We start from the raw sequence: 17,700 nt of genomic DNA, 5'->3' as shown, positions 1-17,700 counted from the left end.
TGCTGACACAATGTTAGTACTGTCTTACTGTCAGACTGACACATTGTTAGTACTGTCTTACTGTCAGACTGACACAATGTTAGTACTGTCTTACTGTCAGACTGACTGCTGACACATTGTTAGTACTGTCTTATTGTCAGACTGACTGCTGACACATTGTTAGTACTGTCTTACTGTCAGACTGACTGCACACAATGTTACTGACTGTCAGACTGACACATTGTTAGTACTGTCTTACTGTCAGACTGACACATTGTTAGTACTGTCTTACTGTCACTGACTGACACATTGTTAGTACTGACTGACAATGTTAGTACTGTCTTACTGTCAGACTGACACAATGTTAGTACTGTCTTACTGTCAGACTGACTGCTGACACATTGTTAGTACTGTCTTACTGTCAGACTGACTGCTGACACAATGTTTAGTACTGTCTTACTGTCAGACTGACTGCTGACACAATGTTAATACTGTCTTACTGTCAGACTGTCAGACTGACTGCTGACACAATGTTTAGTACTGTCTTACTGTCAGACTGTCAGACTGACTGCTGACACAATGTTAATACTGTCTTACTGTCAGACTGTCAGACTGACTGCTGACACAATGTTTAGTACTGTCTTACTGTCAGACTGACTGCTGACACAATGTTAGTACTGTCTTACTGTCAGACTGACTGCTGACACAATGTTAGTACTGTCTTACTGTCAGACTGACACATTGTTAGTACTGTCTTACTGTCAGACTGACACATTGTTAGTACTGTCTTACTGTCAGACTGACTGCTGACACATTGTTAGTACTGTCTTACTGTCAGACTGACTGCTGACACAATGTTAGTACTGTCTTACTGTCAGACTGACACAATGTTAGTACTGTCTTACTGTCAGACTGACTGCTGACACAATGTTTAGTACTGTCTTACTGTCAGACTGACTGCTGACACAATGTTAATACTGTCTTACTGTCAGACTGTCAGACTGACTGCTGACACAATGTTTAGTACTGTCTTACTGTCAGACTGTCAGACTGACTGCTGACACAATGTTAATACTGTCTTACTGTCAGACTGTCAGACTGACTGCTGACACAATGTTTAGTACTGTCTTACTGTCAGACTGACTGCTGACACAATGTTTAGTACTGTCATACTGTCAGACTGACTGCTGACACAATGTTAGTACTGTCTTACTGTCAGACTGAATGCTGACACAATGTTAGTACTGTCTTATTGTCAGACTGACTGCTGACACATTGTTAGTACTGTCTTACTGTCAGACTGACTGCTGACACAATGTTAGTACTGTCTTACTGTCAGACTGACTGCTGACACAATGTTAGTACTGTCTTACTGTCAGACTGACTGCTGACACAATGTTAATACTGTCTTACTGTCAGACTGACACATTGTTAGTACTGTCTTACTGTCTTATTGTCAGACTGACACAATGTTAGTACTGTCTTACTGTCAGACTGACACAATGTTAGTACTGTCTTATTGTCAGACTGACACAATGTTAGTACTGTCTTACTGTCAGACTGACACAATGTTAGTACTGTCTTATTGTCTTATTGTCAGACTGACACATTGTTAGTACTGTCTTACTGTCAGACTGACACAATGTTAGTACTGTCTTACTGTCTTATTGTCAGACTGACACAATGTTAGTACTGTCTTACTGTCAGACTGACACAATGTTAGTACTGTCTTACTGTCAGACTGACACATTGTTAGTACTGTCTTACTGTCAGACTGACACAATGTTAGTACTGTCTTACTTTCAGACTGACACATTGTTAGTACTGTCTTACTGTCAGACTGACTGCTGACACATTGTTAGTACTGTCTTACTGTCAGACTGACACATTGTTAGTACTGTCTTACTGTCAGACTGACTGCTGACACAATGTTAGTACTGTCTTACTGTCTTATTGTCAGACTGACACAATGTTAGTACTGTCTTACTGTCAGACTGACTGCTGACACAATGTTTAGTACTGTCTTACTGTCAGACTGTCTGCTGACACAATGTTAGTACTGTCTTACTGTCAGACTGTCTGCTGACACAATGTTAGTACTGTCTTACTGTCAGACTGTCTGCTGACACAATGTTAGTACTGTCTTACTGTCAGACTGTCTGCTGACACAATGTTAGTACTGTCTTACTGTCAGACTGTCTGCTGACACAATGTTAGTACTGTCTTACTGTCTTATTGTCAGACTGACACAATGTTAGTACTGTCTTACTGTCAGACTGACTGCTGACACATTGTTAGTACTATCTTACTGTCAGACTGACACAATGTTAGTACTGTCTTACTGTCAGACTGACACAATGTTAGTACTGTCTTACTGTCAGACTGACTGCTGACACAATGTTAGTACTGTCTTACTGTCAGACTGACACAATGTTAGTACTGTCTTACTGTCAGACTGACACATTGTTAGTACTGTCTTACTGTCAGACTGACACAATGTTAGTACTGTCTTACTGTCAGACTGACACAATGTTAGTACTGTCTTACTGTCAGACTGACACAATGTTAGTACTGTCTTACTGTCAGACTGACTGCTGACACATTGTTAGTACTGTCTTACTGTCAGACTGACACATTGTTAGTACTGTCTTGCTGTCAGACTGACACAATGTTAGTACTGTCTTACTGTCAGACTGACTGCTGACACAATGTTAGTACTGTCTTACTGTCAGACTGACACATTGTTAGTACTGTCTTACTGTCAGACTGACACATTGTTAGTACTGTCTTACTGTCAGACTGACACAATGTTAGTACTGTCTTACTGTCAGACTGACACAATGTTAGTACTGTCTTACTGTCAGACTGACACAATGTTAGTACTGTCTTACTGTCAGACTGACACATTGTTAGTACTGTCTTACTGTCAGACTGACACAATGTTAGTACTGTCTTACTGTCAGACTGACACAATGTTAGTACTGTCTTACTGTCAGACTGACACAATGTTAGTACTGTCTTACTGTCAGACTGACTGCTGACACATTGTTAGTACTGTCTTACTGTCAGACTGACACATTGTTAGTACTGTCTTACTGTCAGACTGACACAATGTTAGTACTGTCTTACTGTCAGACTGACTGCTGACACAATGTTAGTACTGTCTTACTGTCAGACTGACACATTGTTAGTACTGTCTTACTGTCAGACTGACACATTGTTAGTACTGTCTTACTGTCAGACTGACACAATGTTAGTACTGTCTTACTGTCACTGTTCTTCCTCAAGGATCATTCTGTAGGATTTCCTTTTCCTTTCCACATTGTTTCATACTGTCTCTTCGTAGTGGTGCAATCAGTCCGTAGATGTTATTTTCCCTGTGATAACAGGATGGATTTCCTGCTCATGCAGCTGAAACTAAACAAATACATAAACACACAATTGTGTGTTTGCTTTCAGGCTTTTGTTCTATGGTTTTACACCAGCTGAGTCAAGTACACATCCAATGAAAGGTTTACTCTAGTCCACACATCTCCCAGAGTCCCTTTGGTTTAAATAATAGCCTTCACTGTATTCCTTCCTGTATTCTCACTGATGCCGGAGTTCTACAAAGACAGTTGACCTATCAGAATAAAGGGAAATCACATGGAAAGGCCATTCTTTTGTCGTCTGAGCTTCCGAGATGGAGTAAAATAGGTGTTTCTCTGATCCTATCAGCTGTTTAACACTAGAAAACAATTCTTCTCTCCGTGCTTCCATTCAGTCATCAGACACCATGAAGTGACTCTGTAAAGAGAATAACTGTTACTGTACTCGACCTCGTCCTACCTCTGTTGGTAGACATGTTTGCTTGCTCTTTGGGTTCTAGGATGTGTTACTGCAAAAGCACTTTGCGACAAACTGCCCATGTTAAAAAGGGCTTTGTCAATCAATGTGATAGATTGGTTGACATGTTTCCTTCTCTTCTCTCCACTCAGACACCTCTACCGGAGTGTCAAGACTCTGAGCCTACAGAGCCTAAATCATCTCTACCAGAGTGTCAAGACTCTGAGCCTACAGAGCCTAAATCACCTCTACCGGACGACAGTATGGAGACCATCAACAAGACACCACTACAAGGTACCAGCTATCTACATCTTTACCCCATATGTAGCTGACAGTATAACATACATTGACCGCGTGTGTGTGTGTGTGTGTGTGTGTGTGTGTGTGTGTGTGTGTGTGTGTGTGTGTGTGTGTACATCCTCTCTTCTGATTGGTTCAGATGAATCCTGAACTCGCACTCCACAGACCAGCTGGTCTAAGGTGAACTAAACTTAATTAAAGATCCAATCGAATCCAATTGTATTTGTCACATGCTTACTTACAAGCCCTTAACCAACAAAGCAGTTTTAATAAAATAACCCCCAAAAAGTAAGCGATAAGAATAACAAGTCATTAAAGAGTAGAGTTGTTAAAGTGGCTATGCAAAGATAATAACAGAGAGTAGCAGCAGCGTGGGGGTGGGGGGGGTGGTGGTGGGGGGGGCTGTTTAGAAGCCTCTGGACCTAGACTTGGTGCTCCGGTACCGCTTGCCGTGTGGTAGCAGAGAGAACAGTCTATGACTGGGATGGTTGGAGTCGTTGACCATTTTTAGGGCCTTCCTCTGACACCGCCTGGTGTAGAGGTCCTGGATGGCAGGAAGCTTGGCCCCGATGATGTACCGGCCTGATCACCTTTGGGGTCAGCATTAATGAGCGAACATTTAATTGTGTTTTACTACCTCAGACAGCTACATTATGCTAGCCGTTATGACTGCTATGAGGCACACTATCATTAACACATCAACCTGATTTTGTTTGTCAGAGGTCAGCTTGGACCAGCAGAAGAAGCATGGAGGTGCCCCTAAAGAGGAGATTTTCATCACAGACGTCGCCTACTGCGAACAGGCGGCCATCTTGTTAAAACAGGCTAAGCTGCCTCAGATAAAGAACAGCTGCAAGAGGAAGGAGGACGGCACACTTCCTGTAAGAGTCTCTCTCTCTCACTCGGTACACATGCAATGCGTGGAACACATCATCTTAGGCATTAAAACAGAAAGGGGAGGGGGAGAGGGGGAGGGGAGAGGGGGAGGGGGAGGGGGAGGGGGGGGAGGGGAGAGGGAGGGGGGAGAGGGGAGACAGGAGGGAGAGAAAGAGAGGGAGGAATAGAGATGACGTGTATCCATTGCTAAGTCTCTGTCTCTGTCTCTGTCTTTGTCTCTGTCTTTGTCTCTCTCTCTCTCTCTCTCTCTCTCTCTGTCTCCCTTCCCCTCCCCCCACAGAGGGTGATCTGCCCCCAGTGTCGTCTGGGTGTAACTCGTATCCAGGACTTGTCCAACCAGGACATGAAAAAGGTACGTCAGCTGGCCCTGATCGACATGACAGCGCTCTGTGACCTGCTGGAGCTCGATGTCAAACGACACAAGACCTGCAAGAGGAAGATCCCAGGTATGTGAACTCTCTAACACAACTTACACACACACACAAACTGCGAGCCCAGTGTGTGTGGCCTTGCATGCTCCTCCTGCCTCTGCAGCCTAATGCATGTGTCAAGCCCTGGGAGATGTGAAAAGAGTACAGGAGTTGACAGCAATACTAACCTTTCCTCTCTTTGTCTCGCTCTCTATTTCTCTCTCTCTCTCTCTCTCTCTCTCTCTCTCTCTCTCTCTCTCTCTCTCCTCTCCTCTCCTCTCTCTCTCTCTCTCTCACAGAGGGTGCCCTGTTTGGGGTTCCACTGGCCACCCTGTTGGAGAATGACCAGAAAGTCAAACCCACTGCTACCACTCCTCTCATCCTGCAAGCGGTAAGCTAAACATAACACCGACTTCTAGTATCTATCTTGAAAACCAAGAGCATGATGTCCCGCATGTCTGCTTCTGTTCTTATCTGTATGTATCTTCTACAGCTGCTGTGGTTCCTGGAGAAGAGGGGAGTTGACTCAGAGGGTATTCTGCGGGTTTCAGGCTCTCAGTCCAGAATCAAGGTCAGATATGTTCCAATCACTTGTTTCTAATTAGAAAATAGTATATGCACATCCAATAAGTTGCATGTGCAGGGTACAAACAACATACAGTCATGAAAGAAAAATACCGGTACACTGTTCAACAATGTTGTCTGTTTCTCCCTCAGAAGCTGCAGCAGGACCTGGAACAGAACTTCTACTCTGGAGGGTTCATCTGGGACGAGGTCAGTCCTAACGATGTTGCTGCCCTGTTGAAGAAGTTTATCAGAGAACTACCATCTCCACTTCTCACCGCGGAGCACCTCAACACCTTCAGTGCTACCAGGGGTGAGTCTGCACACAGACAGTCCCCTATCTATTTATTTACCCGCGAAGATAAAACCTTTAATGTGTCTCTATAGTCCAGCGTTTTGGATATGAGATCAAATGTTTTATATGAGGTGACAGTGTAGAATGGCACCTTTTATTGAGGGTGTTTTTATACGTATATTTTGGGCACAACAGAATCTGAAACACAACCAAAACAAACAGTAAATGCATCCAACAAGTTTGAGTCACAAGCTTGATGTAGTCAACACATTTTTACAAATACTTATGACTCCTTCAAATGGGGGGGACTAGATACATAAAGTGCTTTCATTTCTAAATGGTATAACAGATACGTATGAAAATACCCTCAAATAAAAGCCATTCTGTACTGTCATATAAATATAAATTTGATCTCAAAGTATAACTGATAGAGACATACCCCAAGCAACTTACAGCTGTAATCGCAGCAAAAGGTGGCGCTACAAAGTATTAACTTAAGGGGGCTGAATAATTTTGCACGCCCAATTTTTCAGTTTTTGATTTGTTAAAAAAGTTTGAAATATCCAATAAATGTCGTTCCACTTCATGATTGTGTCCCACTTGTTGTTGATTCTTCACAAAAAAATACAGTTTTATATCTTTATGTTTGAAGCCTGAAATGTGGCAAAAGGTCGCAAAGTTCAAGGGGGCCGAATACTTTCGCAAGGCACTGTATATAGTCATGACTTAGTCTGAGTGTATATAGTCATGACTTAGTCTGAGTGTATATAGTCATGACTTAGTCTGAGTGTATATAGTCATGACTTAGTCTGAGTGTATATAGTCATGACTTAGTCTGAGTGTATATAGTCATGACTTAGTCTGAGTGTATATAGTCATGACTTAGTCTGAGTCAGTTATGTATCTAAGCATTACACACACACACACACACACACACACACACACACACACACACACACACACACACACACACACACACACTCATCTCTTATGACTGCCCAGTCACACAGCCATGCATGCTGTACAAATCTAAGTCTAGGTCTCCTTACTGTATCGGCAGCAGAACGCAGTGCTAATCTTTAATGTCCATACTATTTAGAGGTCTAATGAAGATAAACAACACGATAGCCTTTAAGCTGCTCGTCTGAATCTGCTATTGTCACGCCCTGACCTTAGAGATCCTTTTTATGTCTCTATTTTGTTTGGTCAGGGTGTGATTTGGGGTGGGTGTTCTATTATTTGTATTTCTATGTTTTGGCCGGGTAGGGTTCTCAATCAGGGACAGCTGTCTATCGTTGTCTCTGATTGGAAACCATACTTAGGTAGCCCTTTTTCCCACCTATCTTTGTGGGAAGTTGACTTTGTTTATGGCGCATAGCCTTTAGCTTCACGGTTTGTTTTGTAGTGTTGTTCGGGATCTTTTCTAATAAAAAGAATATGTACGCTCACCACGCTGCACCTTGGTCCTCTTCAGTCAACGGCCGTGACAGCTATACTATTAATAATGCCACTTCCTGTACAGTTTTAATGCCATTAAATAAATGACAGAATGATTCAAGTAATAAGTAGCTTGTGATGTGAATATGAACCTTTAGACACGTCTTCTTCACATCAGATTAATGATGAATCATTTGAAACCTAATGGCTTCCTGTCAGAGTCATTCATCTCTACAGATCAGATTATGGTTGGGCCAAAGGAAATGAAATGAGTGTGTGTTGATCCTTCATACCCCTGTTGTCTGTTCTGTCTTTCCCCCTCCTCCTGCTCTACAGACATCCCTGAGCTGAAACAGAAGCTACACGTTCTGAACCTCCTCATCCTCCTACTGCCTGAACCCAACAGGAACACACTCAAGGTATTCTGTGAGACTCCAAATGATTCCATGACCATGACGTAACCAGATGGCTATAGCGATGCACTTTAAATCTCCACTTCTTCTGTATAATGTATTACATCTCAAACCTCCACACGTACATCTTGTAGGTGATGCATTAATGAGTCACATATCTCTTATATAATATAATGTGTCAACTCCTCCACGTATGGTAGGAGGTAATGGCATGAGAGGGCACTCTCAGCACCTTGATGAGTTGTTCTGCTCTTATGTAACTAGCTTTGTACTTCTTGTTCACGTATGCGGAATAAATAATCGTGACTACTTGAATACTTTCACATTACTAGGTTACCTTTAAGATGACATCATCGTGGATGACTGTAGGTGTCTGGTCTGATTCAACGTTCAGAGCCTTTGTCCCTCTGTTGATGACACAGAATAACACTGTCAGAAAAACACTTCAGCCACCGTCATCGTTCAAGTCAACAATTTCAATCTTACGAAGAGAAAACATTTTTTTAGTACTGATAGAGGGGCTCACTGTAAAACAGGTCTCCTCTCCTTTTAAAGCCCATTTCTGCGTGAACAGACAATAAAGGCTCCTTCTCCTCTCTGCAGGCTCTGTTGGAGTTTCTTTCCAAGGTCGTCTCCAGAGAGAGGAGGAACCGTATGAACCTGTGGGCCGTGTCCACCATCATGGCCCCCAACCTGTTCCTGTTCCTCCACAAGGCCGTACCCACCCGCCTCACTGACAGAGGGCCAGGGGAGGAGAAAGGACATGCTGAGAAGGCCCCCAACCTGTTACTCCACAAGGCCGCACCCTCTCGCCTCACTGACGGGGGGCCAGGGGAAGAGAAAGGACATGCTGAGAAGGCTGCTGACATCATGAGGCTACTCATACGCTACCAGGACCTGCTCTGGACCGTAAGTAAAAACTTCAGGCTACCAACAACACTTTTCATTTAAGTGTTTATTTACCAATAGAAACATCAGAAGCTTGGTTGGGTTTGTAGCAAGGGCACGGGAAGCAGGGGTGCAGCAGCGTCCCCTGGTGGTAAGATTGTAAAATTACACGAGGGAGTTATTTCTTACCTAAGCCTTTTTAATTCATTAATGAAACTGTAAACACACTGGCTAGCTAGCACACTAGAGTCCCAGACCATTCTAAATGACACACTAGCAGTTAGGGGTGTTTAACTCATTCTAAATGACACTGTAGCAGTTAGGGGGGTTGTAACTCATTCTAAATGACACACTAGCAGTTCGTTTTTTTTAAACTCATTCTAAATGACACACTAGCAGTTAGGGGTGTTTAACTCATTCTAAATGACACACTAGCAGTTAGGGGGGTTTAACTCATTCTAAATGACACTGTAGCAGTTACGGGGGTTTAACTCATTCTAAATGACACACTAGCAGTTAGGGGTGTTTAACTCATTCTAAATGACACACTAGCAGTTCGTTTTTTTTTTACTCATTCTAAATGACACACTAGCAGTTAGGGGGGTTTAACTCATTCTAAATGACACTGTAGCAGTTAGGGGGGTTTAACTCATTCAAAATTACACACTAGCAGTTAGTGGTGTTTAACTCATTCTAAATTACACACTAGCAGTTAGGGGGGTTTAACTCATTCTAAATGACACTGTAGCAGTTAGGGGGGTTTAACTCATTCTAAATGACACACTAGCAGTTTGGGGTGTTTAACTCATTTTAAATGACACTGTAGCAGTTAGGGGTGTTTAACTCATTCTAAATGACACTGTAGCAGTTAGGGGTGTTTAACTCATTTTAAATGACACACTAGCAGTTTGGGGTGTTTAACTCATTCTAAATGACACACTAGCAGTTTGGGGTGTTTAACTCATTCTAAATGACACTGTAGCAGTTTGGGGTGTTTAACTCATTCTAAATGACAGTGTAGCAGTTTGGGGTGTTTAACTCATTCTAAATGACACACTAGCAGTTAGTGGTGTTTAACTCATTCTAAATGACACTGTAGCAGTTAGGGGGGTTTAACTCATTCTAAATGACACTGTAGCAGTTAGGGGGGTTTAACTCATTCTAAATGACACACTAGCAGTTTGGGGTGTTTAACTCATTTTAAATGACACACTAGCAGTTTGGGGTGTTTAACTCATTCTAAATGACACTGTAGCAGTTAGTGGTGTTTAACTCATTCTAAATTACACACTAGCAGTTAGTGGTGTTTAACTCATTCTAAATGACACTGTAGCAGTTAGGGGTGTTTAACTCATTCTAAATGACACACTAGCAGTTTGGGGTGTTTAACTCATTCTAAATGACACTGTAGCAGTTTGGGGTGTTTAACTCATTCTAAATGACACTGTAGCAGTTTGGGGTGTTTAACTCATTCTAAATGACACACTAGCAGGTAGTGGTGTTTAACTCATTCTAAATGACACTGTAGCAGTTAGGGGGGTTTAACTCATTCTAAATGACACTGTAGCAGTTAGGGGGGTTTAACTCATTCTAAATGACACTGTAGCAGTTAGTGGTGTTTAACTCATTCTAAATTACACACTAGCAGTTAGTGGTGTTTAACTCATTCTAAATGACACTGTAGCAGTTAGGGGTGTTTAACTCATTCTAAATGACACACTAGCAGTTTGGGGTGTTTAACTCATTCTAAATGACACACTAGCAGTTTGGGGTGTTTACATTCTAAATTACACACTAGCAGTTAGGGGTGTTTAACTCATTCTAAATGACACACTAGCAGTTAGGGGGGTTTAACTCATTCTAAATGACACTGTAGCAGTTAGGGGTGTTTAACTCATTCTAAATTAAAACTAGCAGTTAGGGAGGTTTAACTCATTCTAAATTACACACTAGCAGTTAGGGGGGTTTAACTCATTCTAAATGACACTGTAGCAGTTAGGGGGGTTTAACTCATTCTAAATGACACTGTAGCAGTTAGGGGGGTTTAACTCATTCTAAATGACACTGTAGCAGTTAGGGGTTTAACTCATTCTAAATGACACTGTAGCAGTTAGGGGGTTTAACTCATTCTAAATGACACACTAGCAGTTAGGGGTGTTTAACTCATTCTAAATGACACTGTAGCAGTTAGGGGTGTTTAACTCATTCTAAATTACACTGTAGCAGTTACGGGGGTTTAACTCATTCTAAATGACACACTAGCAGTTAGGGGGGTTTAACTCATTCTAAATGACACACTAGCAGTTAGGGAGGTTTAACTCATTCTAAATTACACACTAGCAGTTAGGGGGGTTTAACTCATTCTAAATGACACACTAGCAGTTAGGGAGGTTTAACTCATTCTAAATTACACACTAGCAGTTAGGGGGGTTTTAACTAATTCTAAATTAAAACTAGCAGTTAGGGGGTTTTAACTAATTCTAAATTAAAACTAGCAGTTCGTTTGTTTTAACCCATTCTAAGTTAAAACTAGCAGTTAGGGGGTTTTTACCCATTCTAAATTAAAACTAGCAGTTCGGGGGGTTTTAACCCATTCTAAATTAAAACTAGCAGTTCGGGGGGTTTTTAACCCATTCTAAATTAAAACTAGCAGTTCGGGGGGTTTTAACCCATTCTAAATTAAAACTAGCAGTTCGGGGGGTTTTTAACCCATTCTAAATTAAAACTAGCAGTTAGGGGGTTTTTACCCATTCTAAATTAAAACTAGCAGTTCGGGGGGTTTTAACCCATTCTAAATTAAAACTAGCAGTTCGGGGGGTTTTAACCCATTCTAAATTAAAACTAGCAGTTCGTTTTTTAAAAACTCATTCTAAATTAAAACTAGCAGTTCGGGGGGTTTTAACTCATTCTAAATTAAAACTAGCAGTTCGGGGGGGTTTTACCCATTCTAAATTAAAACTAGCAGTTCGTTTTTTAAAAACTCATTCTAAATTAAAACTAGCAGTTCGGGGGTTTTTAACTCATTCTAAATGACACACTAGCAGTTCGCAAAAAAAGCCTAAAATAAACGAGAAACAGGTATTATTCCAAATTTGCAGCTCGTGGTTGGAACATTTATTACCCTTCTTTAATCAACCTGTCTATTTTGAGTTTAAAATAATTTGGATATTAGTGTAGCTTGTCCCGTTTGTGTGGGTCCCAACAGTTAGATATGCTTTTAGAGGCAGTCATTGCTGGACAGCTAACGGGACCTTGTGTGTATGGTGAGCTGTCAGATCGATACTGAGTGAGAGTCACGTAGCCTAACGCTCAAAACATCTTCCCACTTACGTCCCTTTACACAGATTTTCTCTCTTACCGTTTACTCCTCAGAAAAACTATAGTGTGTATGCAAAGGTTAAATCAAAAGCTAGGATGTACTCATGTAAAGGTTGACAACAAGGAGATCATTGTAATGACAAGTGGATGAATGAAATATCTTCCTCCATGGCAGATCCCTAACTTCCTGATGAGCCAGGTGCGTAAGCTGAATGAGAACAGTAACCGAAGGTACCAGTTCTACGATCGCCGCATCAAGAACCTGCTGAGGAAAATTCACCAGGACCGCAAGGATAAACCTGACAAGAACTCCTCCGAGGTAGCTGTTTTTCTAGAAACTACTAATACTGTTGTAACTTGCACTTACACTCGGACTTGTTTTCTCTCACTGGCTCTAATTTAGCATCTATTTTGATAGCATCTATTTCTCTCTCCTCTCCCCCGTTTCCCTCGTCTCGTCCCCACCCCCCCACCCCCACCAGCCTTGTCGTACAGTAAAGATCCAGGTGGGTGAACTGATGAGCAGCACCATGGAGGTCAAGGTCAACATAAACTCCAGAGCATCAGACCTACTGGCTCAGTTCCACAGGCACCTCCACAGCTCTGACAATACCAAGGGCCTGCTCAAGAGGTACAGTACACTACAATCAATGAATCAATCCTTTTACCCAGCTGATCAGGGAAAACTCTGTCCTAGTGGTGATCTCTAAGCACACAGTAAAACCACTGAATCCCTGTCCTAGTGGTGATCTCTAAGCACACAGTAAAACCACTGAATCCCTGTCCTAGTGGTGACCTCTAAGCACACAGTAAAAACACTGATTCCCTGTCCTAGTGGTGATCTCTAAGCACACAGTAAAACCACTGAATCCCTGTCCTAGCGGTGACCTCTAAGCACACAGTAAAAACACTGATTCCCTGTCCTAGTGGTGACCTCTAAGCACACAGTAAAAACACTGAATCCCTGTCCTAGTGGTGACCTCTAAGCACACAGTAAAACCACTGATTCCCTGTCCTAGTGGTGACCTCTAAGCACACAGTAAAACCACTGATTCCCTGTCCTAGTGGTGGCCTCTAAGCACACAGTAAAACCACTACTGATTCCCTGTCCTAGTGGTGACCTCTAAGCACACAGTAAACCCACTGCATAGAAAACCTTGCTTCAGAAATGCTACATTGGCATTTCACTGAGCAGAAATTGAGAATGCTGAAGTTGACCGAATCCATTGAATGAATAACAAGTCTGCCTGTTCTTTATCACAGGAACGGTTTGGTAAATGATTTGGGATCCTACCTGGACTGTGCCATGTATGAAGTGGGAGGAAATATTGGTAGGTACCACAACACAAGCCTCCACCCCATACCCAGTCTATCTACCAGCCTCCACCCCATACCCAGTCTATCTACCAGCCTCCACCCCATACCCAGTCTATCTACCAGCCTCCACCCCATACCCAGTCTATCTACCAGCCTCCACCCCATACCCAGTCTATCTACCAGCCTCCACCCCATACCCAGTCTATCTACCAGCCTCCACCCCATACCCAGTCTATCTACCAGCCTCCACCCCATACCCAGTCTATCTATTAGCCTCCACCCCATACCCAGCCTACCACCCCACCCCATACCCAGAATATCTACCAGCCTCCACCCCATACCCAGTCTATCTACCAGCCTCAACCCCATACCCAGTCTATCTACCAGCCTCAACCCCATACCCAGTCTATCTACCAGCCTCCACCCCATACCCAGACTATCTACCAGACATGGGTTCAAATACTATTTTCAAAAAACTTGGAGTGTTTGTTTTCTTTCCATTCTTTCTAATGCTATTTAATTGCATCAGGCTCAATCAAGCACAGTTCAAAATGATTTCAAATAGACTTTGAATCCCGGTTTGCTATCTAATCAGGCTGAGAGCCACATTAGAAGGTTACATGAGTGACTCTGACATGTGCATGTCTTTCTGCTGATTGAACTGATTACGCTGGCCAGGCCTTACACAATGAACTGGAGAGTGAGGGGGCTGAGAGAGAGGGTTAGGGGGAGTGGGTGAGAGAGGGGTAGAGGGGGGGGTGAGAGAGGGGTAGAGGAGGAGAGAGAGAGAGGAAACAGGGGATAGAGAGAGGGAGAAAAAGAGGGAGGGGAGAAGGAGAGAGAGAGGGGGAGAGGGTTAGGGGGAGTGGGTGAGAGAGGGTAGAGGAGGGGAGATAGAGAGGGAAACAGGGGATAGAGAGAGGGAGAGAGAGGGAGAAAAAGAGGGAGGGGGAGAAGGAGAGAGAGGGGGGAGAGAGAGAGAGAGCGAGAGAGGGGGATAGAGAGGGGTGAGAAAGAGGGGGAGCGAGAGGGAGAGAGGGGGATAGAGAAAGAAGGAGAGCGGGGAGAGAAAGAGAGGGGAGAGGGAGAGCGGAAGAGAGAGGGGGGGAGAGAAAGAGAGAGGGCGAGAGAGAGGAAGAGAAGGGGGAGGTGAGAGGGAGAGAAAGAGGGAGGGGGGGAGAGTTATCAGAGCAGACAAATGCTTCCACATGTAGCTACTGCACTGTTATGTACTGGACCCAATCATTCACACGCCACTTATAATGTATGTGCATTCACGGACCAAAAACAAGGCAGAGTTTAAGTTTTTAGTTTCAAACTGTTTTCAATATCTCTCTTGCAGAAGAGATTTTATCTGAATGAGAATAACCTGTATAAAAACATGTTCAATTCAAAATCTGTCCCTCAGTATCGACTCTGCCTTGTGTTGTTCTATTCTGTCCTGTAGGTGAGCACTGCTTGGACCCAGAGACCCATCTCCTGGACCTGTACAACAACAACCCCAGTGGAGAGTGGGTCATCAAACACAAACCGCTGACCACCAGTAAGGGACTGCAGATATAAGACAGTCGCAGGAGGAGGGAGAGACCAGCAGGGGGCTCCAAGAGCCAGCCAGAGGAGGAGGGAGACCAGGTGGAGTGGAGGAGAAGAGGATGCTGCCACCACAAACCACCTCAAGGCTGAGCCCTCTCTCTGCCCATTGCGGGGGAGACCAGACTAGGAGAAGTAAAGCAGCTACTGCGGAAAAACACCCCACCTCCAGACTTCAGGTGGAGGAGTGGCTGAGCTTGTGTCTCAGGCTGCTTCCTGGCTTGTCAGCTAAGCTCTCAGGCTCTCAGCCAATCACTTCCCAGCATCCGCAGAAGCCCAGCTGGGAATCTGATGCAGCTGCCTCCGAGTCTCTCTTTCTTTCTCTCCCACTCTCTCTCCATTCCTTCTACTCATGCCGTTTGATCACAAAGTAATAAGAGAGGCACATGCACAGTATATCTCTTTTCCTTGTTTGTCTATTTCTTTAATGTCACACAGAGGGAAAGTCAGGTACTCTGATGAACTGATGTAAGGGACAGGGACTCTTAGGTCCCTGTCCCTGATGGCTCTTGGCCTCTGATGGCTCTATAAGAGGCCCTAAACACAGGGGACAGAGGGCATAGTTCTCTCTAAGGGATCAAAGGTCAACCTCTAAGACATGATTATAGTACCCCCTAAAGGGAACTGTTGTTTGAGACAGTGAAGCTGGACTTCAACCTTCCTGTTTTGTTTTTTTGTTTTTGAAGGATTTTATGAAGTATTGAATGTATTGACTATTTATAATTGATTGGATGTATCTGTATATGTATGTAGTCATTAATGTTCTCCTTGGAAATTGTTCAATAGGTGTTTCTGATCGTAACATAACAGTCATGTAAGCTCATCCAATCTTTTCAGACAGTCTTCTTATTCTTGTAAATGTTTTGATCAGTTGTACTTTGCTGCGGTTCTGCGTATTTATTCTCTCGTCCTATTACCCATGTGTCATCACTTCTTCAGAGTACACTTCTATATGAAATCTATGAATAGTGTTTACACGTTTTGAGGAAGCTTGGACATTGCACCATCACATCAATATAAAGTATACACATGTTCTACATGACAACCATGAATGTACACACCTACAACCTACCATGAATGTACACATCTACAACCTACCATGATGTAACACATCTACAACCTACCATGAATGTACACATCTACAACCTACCATGATGTAACACATCTACAACCTACCATGAATTTACACATCTACAACCTACCATGAATTTACACATCTACAACCTACCATGAATTTACACATCTACAACCTATCATGAATTTACACATCTACAACCTACCATGAATTTACACATCTACAACCTACCATGAATTTGCACATCTACAACCTACCATGAATTTACACATCTACAACCTACCATGAATTTACACATCTACAACCTACCATGTATGTTACTCTTCTGATGACACTCAGACATTACAGATGCAACCAACAACACATGTATTTACACATCTACAACCTACCATGAATTTACACATCTACAACCTACCATGAATTTACACATCTACAACCTACCATGAATGTATGTTTAGCTACCAGTCTCCTCAGAAGTGACAACAAGAATGTAACAAACTGCATAGATCTCATCTCAGTCACAGCAGTCATTGGTTCAGTCATTGTTCAGTACAGAGTCAGAGCCACAGCCTTCTGTTCTATTGTGCTGCCATTTTAGGAGAGAGAACCGAGCAGCAGTGTAATGACAGCCAGCATCCATCACACAGTGTAATTCCCTGTCTGTCACACGACCTACTGATGCATCGTCACGGTGTATTGGTTCATGTATTGGTTCATGCATTGGTTCATGTATTGGTTCATGTATTGCAGGGGTGTCAAACTCATTTCGCATCGTGGGCCACATACGGCCTAGGGAGATGTCAAGTGGGCCGGACCATTAAAATTATACCATACTCTGCAGATCAGAAGCTTTAACTGTGAAAGGTGAGCGAAAAACTGAAAATTCTGTCTCAAGTTCACCAAATACCTGAAAACGTTTCTCAAACTCCCGCAGTAGTCCTGCAATTTTGTCTTTGTACCGTTTCATGTCCGCATCAGGTCTGGTCACACACACATCTCTCAGACAGGGGAAATGAGCAGGGTTGCCATTTGCCAGTTGCATCTCCCACAAAGTCAGCTTCAACTTAAATGCATGTATGTTGTCAGAAAACTGTGTGACAACTTTTTTGCGGCCTTGCAACATTTTGTTCAGATTGTTCAAGTGTTCAGTAATATCAACCAAGAATGCAAGGTCCCGTAGCCATTCCTGAGATTGTAATTCCAACACCGGTTTTCCTTTTTTCTCCATGAACTGTCCATTTCTCTCGTAGATCAAAGAAATGCCTCAGCACAGCGCTCGGCTTAACCATCTCACTTCAGTGTGGTATGGCAGGCTGTGGGTAATGTTGCTGTCGCTGAGAAGTTTGTCAAACTGACGATGGTTCAGACCTCTGGACCGGATGAAATTTACAG

The 17,700-nt window shown here is 43.0% G+C and overlaps 1 protein-coding gene across 3 annotated transcripts in view; it reads left to right on the top strand.

The window, feature by feature from the left end:
• The window catches only part of LOC115124786 (rho GTPase-activating protein 40-like), a 33,921-nt gene extending 16,684 nt beyond the window's left edge, over positions 1-17,237 (top strand). For all 3 annotated transcript variants that reach the window (XM_065002042.1, XM_065002041.1, XM_065002040.1), the window contains 12 exons: positions 3,957-4,098; positions 4,825-4,985; positions 5,282-5,447; positions 5,711-5,802; positions 5,905-5,982; positions 6,129-6,288; positions 8,044-8,126; positions 8,724-9,029; positions 12,502-12,645; positions 12,809-12,957; positions 13,590-13,657; positions 15,091-17,237. In XM_065002042.1, coding sequence (XP_064858114.1) covers positions 3,957-4,098; positions 4,825-4,985; positions 5,282-5,447; positions 5,711-5,802; positions 5,905-5,982; positions 6,129-6,288; positions 8,044-8,126; positions 8,724-9,029; positions 12,502-12,645; positions 12,809-12,957; positions 13,590-13,657; positions 15,091-15,206 — 1,665 coding nt within the window. In that variant the 3' untranslated portion in view covers positions 15,207-17,237. The remainder of the gene's footprint in view (positions 1-3,956; positions 4,099-4,824; positions 4,986-5,281; positions 5,448-5,710; positions 5,803-5,904; positions 5,983-6,128; positions 6,289-8,043; positions 8,127-8,723; positions 9,030-12,501; positions 12,646-12,808; positions 12,958-13,589; positions 13,658-15,090) is intronic.
• Positions 17,238-17,700: the final 463 nt, after the last annotated feature.

The sequence above is a fragment of the Oncorhynchus nerka genome, linkage group LG15 (assembly GCF_034236695.1).
Source record: "Oncorhynchus nerka isolate Pitt River linkage group LG15, Oner_Uvic_2.0, whole genome shotgun sequence".
NCBI classification, from domain to species: Eukaryota; Metazoa; Chordata; class Actinopteri; order Salmoniformes; family Salmonidae; genus Oncorhynchus; species Oncorhynchus nerka.
Note: the sequence above shows the minus strand (reverse complement) of the source record. Positions and strands in the feature narration are given on the sequence as shown.